Genomic DNA, 9,618 nt, shown 5'->3' with positions numbered 1-9,618 from the left:
GGGGACCGGAGAGGCCTGCGGGAGTCCGGGACTCCCGCTGGAGGCGTCCACCACCTCCGCTCTCCTGTCGCGGCGTCGAGGGTGGACTCCAGGCAGTGTCGCTTGGGCGGCTGTAGCCTGGGAAGCGGGCCGTGACCCCGGAGAGATCGCGGTGCCGACGTCAGGGGCGCAGGCGGCTTGTGGGTGACAGATCGGCGGTAGTGAGACTTCCGGGTCTTCGGGGCTTAGCCCTTGTGTTTTTGGCCTCAACTTTGCTCCTGGGTAATATGCTTCCCAGAACTGTCGGGAGCAAATGGGCTCTCAGCGTGTGGCAGTTTAAAGACCACGGTGCACAAACACTTCAAAATAATAACGAAACCATGTGTTACTCTCGCCCGGCACCAGGACTCCCGCCACGACTCTTTAGTGGCTTGTTTCTAGCGCTAGAAGATCGGCGTCTCTCTGGGGCCAGGTTGTCAGTGGCTGGCTAGCACACGGTAGGTTTCCCATAGGCAGGCATGGCTGACCTATGGGGTTCAAGGGTCTGGCCGCCGGTGTTACAGGAGGGAACACAGGGCTGGTAGAGTTCGCACGACAGGTGGCACAGCTCCTGTGCCACTGCGTGCCAGGCAAGCCCCAAAGGAAATGAGACCACCGGGCACTGTCGCAGGGGGCAAACTTGAGAGAGAATGTGGGTCTTTGGGTTAAGAGCGGTTCCGTCTGCCTGGCTCACCAAAGTAACCTGGACCGGGACAGATTTCTCCACACCGAGGCTCCCAGCACAAGTACACACAAGGTCAGACCGGAGGCTTATGCAGGACTGCCCAGACTTCGAGGTCAGCCTTGGCTTCAGTGGGAGGCCCTTTGGCAACAACAACAACAAAAAGTAAATAAATTAGGTCAGGCCCTGAATAAGTGTCACTCTCTTACCCCCCTCCATCCCCATTTTGCGCAGACAACATATCCTTGTCCCTTTAAATCCGGAGAGCGTCTGTGGTTTCCGCCCCCGACGGTCAAGGGGCGTGCCTGGCGATCATTGGCTGAGCTGCGCAGTTTTGAGCACGTGTGCGCACGAGTTGTGCTCTCGGATTGGAGCGAGGGCTTGCTTCTCCAGCGTGCCTTTCGGGTCATCTGCCGCCCCGGGGCTCGGCGTTCGGTTCCCGGGGCTTGTACGTTCCATTCTCAGGCAGGTCCTGGGGCTCCAGGATCCTGCTCGCTGCGTCCTCGGGTCGGTGTGTTCACGCCGGGAAGCAGGTACGGCTGTAGCGCGCGGGGAGGCCCGGGGTCTCCCAGTCCCGGGCGTGACACGCGTCCCTAGGCTGGTGGAGGCGTGGCTTGTGGTCACACTGCGGTGGGAGGGAGGACTTGGGGACTGAAGACCTGAGTTCGAATGTTAGCGTTGGCCCTTCCCGACTTGGGTATAGCATATGATTTCCATGGCCTCAGTGATTTTCCCCTTGAATAGAGTTTAAGAGTCGTTTATATGTGGTTACACGTTTCTGCTCAGCCCTGATTCATCCACGACAATCAGTTTTGGGCCCGAGAGGAAGGACAGATAACCAGGCTATGAAGAGTCGGATTATTTTGTTATTTTTGTTTGTTTTGAGCAAGGTCTTTATTATGTAGCTATGGCGGTCCTCCAACTCACGAGGTAGATCAGGCTTGCCTCGAACTCACGGAGATCTTACTGCTTCTGCCTCCTGAGTCCTGTGATTAAGGTCTACACCACCACCCTGGACCTACGTTGGTTATTTTTAACCACCTGTTTTATCCCCTCTTGCCCGGAGTTTGACTTTAAGACCCTTCCACGTGCAGGGCTAAGGCCCACTTTAGACAGGTGATGGGACAGAAGCCCCTTTCAGTTCTCAGAGTGGGGTCCTGGTCCTGGTCCGAGGGCAGTGGTAGATAGTAATGGAGGAGCAGAACCGGCTTCTAAGATTATCATAGGCCCCTTAATGGCCTTTGACCTTGCCAGGTCCCAGGACAGGGTCTTATTTTTAGTCTGGGAGAGCAGACTGGTGTCCGTCCCAGCTGGGTCACAAAGTGCCTCAGGCTTCAGCTACTCCCGGCATCTTGTCACTTGTCCCAAGGCACCCATGGCCCCGAAGGGAGGGCTGAGGTCTTTGGTGTCCCAGCAGGCAATGACCTTCTGGTTTAGTGGACTGGGCCCTGGTAATTTCTGTTTGCTTTCTCAGGTTCCTGACCCGGTCTAGCTTTCCTTACTGGTGCTATCGTGCAGAAAAACCAGAAACCCTGGGCTATAGGCCTCCCTCTCACCTTCCCATCCCCAACATTGTTCTGAGTTTAAGGGGCCTGGCCAGCTTCTCCTCATTCAGTGGGCTATTTTGGGTTACTTTGCTCATCACTGGACCATGAAGCTTTTATCCTTGACTTGTACATGCCCTCAGCTTGGCATCTGATGGGGTTGTCCTGCCTCTGGAAGTTTTCCTGTCAAGATTTGGGGGAGGAGCCAGTAACTGGATCCCTAAATTTGCTGAGGATCTATCATAGGTCCAACAGGTCCCACCCAAACAGGCTTTCTGGAAACCCACATTACAAGTCTTTCTGGGGGCTTTGGGCTCCTCCTGACAGGCTGTCACACAGAGTGGCTGTTCTGGGTGGATCTGGATTAGGAGTCTAGAGCATGACTAGGAGCCATGGGGAAGTAGAAATACCCAGACTTTGCGAGCGGATGAGGCTGGAGGTTGTGTTTTGAGCCCCAAACTGTAACACTCACTCTGTTGGCTTGGCAGCTTTTGTCTGTGTAGAGTAAGGGTAGCGATGGGGAGATCTGTTTCTCAAGGTCTTGGCAGATGTCAGAGACCTTGGAGGATGAAGCCAGGAAAGAGGCTTGGAGCCTTTCTGTGTGAGCCCCCTTCCAGAAGTGGGAAGCATGCGGGTTTCAGGGAGGGCCTGGCAGTTCCCTTATTTCCTTCTAAGGAGCCCTTTGAGCAGCCCCTTTCTCGTGAGTCCCCAGGAAGCACCCTCTTGATTATTGCTGAGCATATATGTATGTTGGCCCTACCACTCTAGCTGTCCTCGCCCTCAGTAACACACCCCTGCCTCTCTTGCAGGCGACCATGGCAGAGTTTTCACAGAAGCAGAGGAAGCAGCGTGGTGACGAAGGCCTGGGCAGTGTGGTGGACTTCCTCCTGGCTAATGCTCGTTTGGTGCTAGGTGTGGGCGGGGCTGCAGTGCTAGGCATTGCCACCCTGGCTGTAAAGCGGGTAAGGCCAGGCTGGCAAAGCCTGCCTGAGACCTCCACAGGAGGAGGTGGGACTGGGGAGCTGGAGGATGGCGGGACTTTCTTGCTTTTTTGTTTTTGTTTTTGGAGACAGTTTCTCTTTGTAGCCCTGGCTGTCCTGAAATTCACTCTAAAGACCAGGCTGGTCTGGAATCCACAGAGATCCGCCTGCCTCTGTCTCCTAAGTGCTGGGATTAAAGGCGTGTGCTACCACCGCCTGGCAGTGGTGGGACTTTTTGAGGCTGGACTGGAACAACACGGGCCCCCTCCTTTTTCACTCTAGCTTCCTGGTGTGCTCCCCTCAGCTTTGCCACGGCCCCCGATGCTCTGATCTGTGTCACTTTGCCTATAGCTCATCGACAGGGCCACTAGCCCTCGGGATGAGGATGACACCAAGGGGGACGGCTGGAAGGAACTGAACCTGCTGAGAGCCACATCACACCAACAGCCCCAACCCCCCCCTGCTGCCCTCAGCCAGCCCATATCTCTTGTGTCCCCCTCACCCTCTGTCCCAGGTGAGCGGCACTTCTTCCTAGCCAATGTGGTGAGTCCCGTGCAGGAGATGCAGTCTTCACAAGGTTTTGTTCCTCTTTGGGTTGTGGGCTCCGCAGGTGGTCCACAGGTATCGTAGGTCTCTGTTTCACTGTTGTGCTAAGGATAAAACCCAGAGTCTCACAGATGCCAGGCCAGTACTCCACCACTGAGTAGCTCCACAGCCCTGGGGTCCTTGATTTATCTGTCTGCTTTCGACCATAGCAAGCTTGCACCATATAATGGTAGAGAGCCTCAGATAGGGAAACTGAGGTCGGGAGAGATCAGGATCTGTCTTCCCCAGTCTCCGTGAAGTTGTTTTAGTTGTAGGAGCCCAAGTGTTGGGACTCTGGGCCAGTGGGACTTTGTCCTCATGTCCACACTGTCCTAAGGACCTGAGCTCAGGTCTTTCTCAGTGGCCGTCACAGGTGAGGAGGAAGCCCAGTGCAGCCATACAGCTAGTGATCAGGTAGTTTTCCTAACTTGTTAAGGGACCTTCTGATCTGTCCTGGATGCTTCCCTCTGCAGTGGAGCCCACACCCGCTCATTCTCAGACCACATCGATGCCTCAACCCAGCTCCCTAGCACCCTTGTGCCTGACGTTCCAGGAGAAGCTGCTGGCATTTGAGCGCAACCGCGTGACTATCCCAGAAGCCCATGTGGCTTTGGTGAAACAGCTGGCTGGAGACATTGCCTTGGAGCTGCAGGCCTACTTGAGGAACAAGTTCCCAGAACTGCCCTTTGGTGCGCTCGTTCCAGGCGGGCCTCTCTACGATGGGCTACAGGCAGGGGCTGCTGAGCGTGTGCGCCTGCTAGCACCCCTGGAGTTAGAACCAGGGCTGTGGAGCCTGGTACCTGGCATGGACACTGTGGCCAGGGAACCTCGATGCTGGGCTGTGCGCAGGACCCAGCTTGAGTTCCATCCCCGTGGGCGCAGCCCATGGGATCGCTTCCTGGTTGGGGGTTACCTTTCCTCCCGTGTCTTGTTGGAGCTGCTACGGAAGGCCCTGGCAGCCTCCGTCAACTGGCCAGCCATTGGTAGCCTACTTGGATGTCTGATCCGGCCCAATGTGGCTTCTGAGGAGCTGCTGCTGGACGTGCAACATGAGTGTCTGGAGTTCACTTTAGCTGTGCTCTTGGTGGTCCCTGGGGCCAGCACTGATGATCGCCTTCTGCTGGCTTGGCCGCTGGAGGGGCTGGCTGCCAATCTCTGGCTGCAGGATCTATATCCTGTAGAGGCTGCCTGTTTGCGGGCCCTGGATGACCAGGATGCTGGCGCTCGCCGGAGGTTGTTGCTGCTGCTATGTGGTGTATGTCGTGGCCATCCGGCTCTGGTGCGACTGGGCTGGAGCCACCTGACCCAGGTGGTTCTGCATCTGGGTAAAGAGGAAGTAGCCTGGACCGAGGAGGCCTTGGGGGATCGCTTTCTGCAAGCCCTGGAGTTTCTGGTGGGCAGCTTGGAGCAGGCTAACCTGCCCTGTCACTTCAACCCTGGCGTGAACCTCTTGGACAGTTTTCGGGAAGAGGAGATCGATGACATTGGCTATGTACTGTATAATGGTCTGCAGGTCCCTGAGAGCCTACTCTAGGTAGATGAGGCCCATGATTGACTTGTTCTTCTGATGCTGGAGAGCAGCAACCACCTCCCTCCAGGGATACTGCAGAGTGTGGTTTGCTTTATTTTAGCCGGAGTGGAGGGGAGGATGCATTACCTAAGCCTGTGGGTAGGCATGTGCCTGGGTGATGGTGACCAGGATTCCCAAATCCAGAGTCTGGGTTCATGTCACCTAATGTGACCAGCCTGTCCTGGCTTTTAATGCCAGCCGCACAGATGCCCCTTGGCCCTCTGGGGTTATCTTAGGATCTTGGGCTTAGTCTATCATGACCAGCAATGAACTTCCCAAGAATGTGACATGGCTTTTGATTTCCTAGACTTCACCTACATTTTGCCAAGAAGGACACTTAATGTTCTTGGTTGGGTAACAGCCCCAGGTATCCTGGAGGCACACACAGTTGGTCACTGAGTCTTATGTGTTTGTTACTCTCTGGGGCTGGAATCATCTGGTGCCCTGGAAGGTAGCTTCTTAGCTGTTGAAGGATGGCGTTCTCCTGACAGTCACGCATTTGTTTTTCTGGTTGAGTCCTCAGGCCTTGAAATGGAAGTGGTCTTCCTTGCTGCCTGCCTGCCTGCCTTATACCCTAGGGAAGAAAGGTCTTGTTTCCTCCTGCTAGGTGGGTTTTTTCTGTAGGTCACAAATTACCTCTGGGACAGCCCCTTCCTATTTGGGAGCTGAGCTCTGTGCTGCCTGTGCAAGGCTATCCCATTGCGAGTAGAGGACATGCCCCTCCCAGAGGCCTGCGTGCAGCCATGGCCTATGCAACGTGCCAAAATATTCAGAAGTGTCTGTGTCCTCACCTGGAACCCTGATTAAGGTGGCATGGCTGGAGGAGGGAGATTACCTCCTCTGCCAGGGGCCCTTTCTATTTTAGGTACCCCCCACCACACACACACACAGACATTGAAACAATGCTATGCCTGAAGAGTGAATAAAAGAAGGATCATTTTTATACCTGTGTGATTCTTGCTGGCAGAAAATGGTCTTAATACCTTCATAGGTGGATGCTTGGAGCTTCACAAGTCTTGTAGCTGGCTTGATGTGGAGGCTTGAGGTCATCATGGAGATGGTCAGATTCCTTTTTAAAAAGTCTTTTCAGGAGCCGGGCAGTGGTGGTGCACGCCTTTAATCCCAGCACTCAGGAGGCTGAGGCAGGTGGATCTCTATGAGTTTGAGGCCAGCCTGGTCTACAGGGCTAGTTCCAGGACAGCCAAGGCTACACTGAGAAATCCTGTCTCAAAAAACCCCAACAACAAAAAAGTCTTCAGGCTGAAGAGATGAGACTTGCCGTCTGCACTATGGGAAAAGAGCTGTTGGGTCCCAGCCTGAGAGACCCTCATGTATGTGGTCTCAGTAACAACTGAGGAGCCACTTGATATACAGCTGCTTTGGCTCAAGTACCAACTATTCAAGAGACACTGTTCAGTCTTTGGTTCAGACAATCCCTGATTCATCTTAGCCTTCAGTCATGGTTTTATCTGGCCTTGAACTCATGCTATATCCAGTTGCAGACTTCCAGGTCTGTGAGAGATCTGGGACATAAGTATGCCCCAGTGTCCCCTTCTTTGGAGACGATGTGGATAAAGGGTGGAAGCCAAAGTGTGGGAAGAGATCTACCTCACTCCTCAGGTCTCTAAAATAAACCTTCAATTCCATGCATGGCCTCTGACACTTGTACTTTTGTTTGTTTTTCAAGTCAGGGACCTCCCTGCCTCTGCCTCCCAAATCCGCAAGGCGTGTGCCACCACTGCCCAGCAACGTTCGCACTTTGAATACCCAGCTTTCCTTTATAATCAGGTACGTGTCTTCAAGAACAGCCTTTAATGTTGAGTCAGGCAGTTGCAGCAGAAAATGCCTGGCACATATCCCAAGGCAACACCAGCGACTCTGGTGATCCTCACACTGCTTGGCAAACTCCAGGGCAAGGCTGGGCCTTAGTGGGTGGATGCCCAGTGTCCAGGCCTTTTCCAAATTTGGATTGCAGGCAGTTAGTACTACCCTCCAGTGTGGAAGCTGGCATTTGAGGTAGGGTTATATGGCCTTGGTAACAACTGAGGGATTGACCTGTCTCTTGGTGGTAGGAAGTGGGTGTCCTGATTTGCCAGAGCTCTTACGCAGAGAAACCCTGTCTTGAAGAGTGAGAGAGAATCTTTCAGGGCACTTTGGGGTCCTGAGCCTGTGAACTCTGTGGTACAAATATACAGTGTCCCTAAGTGTTGAAGTTTGGTCCATGGTGGCTGATGAGTCTGTCAAGCTCAAAAGAAAATATCTCTATTAACAGGAATGGGCAGGGGCTGGGGCACAGCTTGGGGGCAGAGCCTGTTTAGCATGAGGTCCTGGCTTTACCATCAGCACAGATTAAAGGCAGTGGAGCTCAGCAGCGGAGGACCTGCTCACCACACAAAACCAACAAAGGACTTGCAGGCATGGAGCCAGACATGATTTGTCTGTCAGACTCTAGGACTGAGGGGCCTATTCGGCCTAGGCCTTTAGGGTGTTTTCAGGGGTAGAACTCACAGCTGTGGTGGTTAGTTTTGTTTTGTTTTCCAAGTTGGAACAGCTAGGGTCACCTGGGATGAAGAAACCTCAATTGAGAATATCTCTTCAGACTGGCCTATAGGCACGGTTATGAAACATTCTCTTGGTTAATAATTGATGTGGGAGGGTTCAGTTGATGGTGGGCAGTGCCAGCCCTGGGCAGGTGGTCCCTAGTTGTACAAGAAAACAGAACTGAGCAAGCCATGGGGAGCAAGCAGTGTTCCTCCATGCTTTCTTAAAACCAGAAAGGTACATAGGGCGAGAGAGAGGCAAGAGAGGCGAGACCTATGAGCGCACGCTGGACAGGGGGAATGTGGGTATACAGCTATAGGGTCATGGCCGCTCTCAAGTTACATCTCTAACCCAACTGAGAAGGGTGTCCCTCCCCGTTCTGATATTGCTCAGTGTGGCCTCGGTGCCCATTAGAGCAGCACATGCACTAAACAGATTAGCATGGCCTCTGCACAAGGATGACATGCACATTCACCTTTTTTTTGTCTCTTGGGTTACAGTCATGTCTGTAAACTCATCTGTGATGGAAACAAAAACTTAATAGTTTTCAGGAAGGTTTCTGAGGGTGCTGCTGGGGTTTAGGGAACAGGTTGTGCCTGAGACTCAATGGGATACGTGACCCTAAGTGAGGGCAAGCCTGCCTACTGCCCTGAGTGTCTTTGGAGTACACACCTTGCTTCCACAAGCAATTTTGGTTTTATCAGCGCTGTCTGAAATGGCTCAACTCCATTAGCAGGGTCCGCAAGCCTGAATCGCCTCCTTCCCGCCTCGATGGCAGTAGCAGCACCCCAGACCCTGTGGCCAGCAGAGCAAGTATAGTGGTGCATGCCTGAAGCAGAAGAATCAGGGTTAAGGATCATGTTACTGCATACATACTAGCATGGCTGTAAGATCATGAAAAAAAGGGTGGAAAAGCAGTAACTTCACATGTGCAGACACTATAAACGTTTAAAGTTAGCTAAAGGTTTTAACATTTCATTGCTATACATACATCCAAAATGGCTGAGATGGCCACCCAGATAGCAGTGATGAATGTCACAGCGGCATGGCTCACAAGCATGTGACACAGCAGCCCCTCTCACTCCATTCGGTGCCCTGCAATCTATTGTGGGCACAAAACATCTGAGGGAAGGCAAGGAAGCCATCACTTTCCATCTCATCACCATCAGTTTCTCATCTTCACTGTGCTCCCATTGTATGCTGCTGTTAAAAACATACATAGTTTGGTACCAACTGGGGCTTCATGTTACATCAGGAAGTGGAGGATATGGCCCTACATATATGCAGGACAACTGCCATACCAATCAGAGCTTAGTCAGACATAAAGATAAAGTATGGGGGCTGGAGTGATGAAGTGTCAGTTCGTAACACTTGTCCTGGAGGTCTAGAGTTTGGTTCCACACGACATTGTGTGGCTTAACAACTGCTTGTAACTCCGGCTCTAGAGACTCGAGGCCCTCTCCTGGCCTTGGTCGGTACCTGCACACATGTGGTATACATTCCAACACACATAATAAAAATAAATCTTAAAAAAAAAAAAAGCAATGCTGGGCAGTGGTGACACACGCCTTTAATCCCAGCAATCGGGAGGCAGAGGTACAATCTCAACAAATCCTGTGAACGTTATGCTAAGGGAAGGAAGGCACATGAGGTTCTTATGTGAAGTGATCAAACAGGTCAGCCCAGCAGGGACAGATG

The 9,618-nt window shown here is 52.9% G+C and overlaps 1 protein-coding gene across 2 annotated transcripts; it reads left to right on the top strand.

Annotated features, from left to right (window-relative positions):
• The first annotated feature begins 46 nt into the window (after nucleotides 1-46).
• Nucleotides 47-7,025, top strand: Mief2 (mitochondrial elongation factor 2). 2 transcript variants are annotated; one of them, XM_087910551.1, is made up of 6 exons: nucleotides 47-261; nucleotides 385-476; nucleotides 935-1,233; nucleotides 3,054-3,206; nucleotides 3,576-3,738; nucleotides 4,283-7,025. In XM_087910551.1, exons 4-6 carry the CDS (start codon nucleotides 3,060-3,062, stop codon nucleotides 5,341-5,343), a joined length of 1,371 nt encoding a protein of 456 aa, XP_087766677.1. In that variant the 5' UTR covers nucleotides 47-261; nucleotides 385-476; nucleotides 935-1,233; nucleotides 3,054-3,059; the 3' UTR covers nucleotides 5,344-7,025. The 2 variants fall into 2 exon arrangements, with proteins under 2 accessions (XP_087766677.1, XP_087766676.1); XM_087910550.1 differs by having other exon boundaries at nucleotides 47-476.
• Nucleotides 7,026-9,618: the final 2,593 nt, after the last annotated feature.

The sequence above is a fragment of the Myodes glareolus genome, chromosome 9 (genome assembly GCF_982192425.1).
Source record: "Myodes glareolus chromosome 9, mMyoGla1.1, whole genome shotgun sequence".
Lineage (NCBI taxonomy): Eukaryota > Metazoa > Chordata > Mammalia > Rodentia > Cricetidae > Myodes > Myodes glareolus.
The sequence above is the reverse complement of the archived record's forward strand: the minus strand, read 5'-3'. Positions and strand labels throughout refer to the sequence as shown.

What these genes read in the sequence shown, in the direction of transcription:
- Mief2 (XM_087910551.1), top strand. Translation starts at nt 3,060, where the DNA reads ATGGCAGAGTTTTCACAGAAGCAGAGGAAGCAGCGTGGTGACGAAGGC. An exon ending in CCACCCTGGCTGTAAAGCGG is followed by an intron (nt 3,207 to 3,575) that starts GTAAGGCCAGGC and finishes CTTTGCCTATAG; the next exon opens with CTCATCGACAGGGCCACTAG. An exon ending in CCCCTCACCCTCTGTCCCAG is followed by an intron (nt 3,739 to 4,282) that starts GTGAGCGGCACT and finishes TTCCCTCTGCAG; the next exon opens with TGGAGCCCACACCCGCTCAT.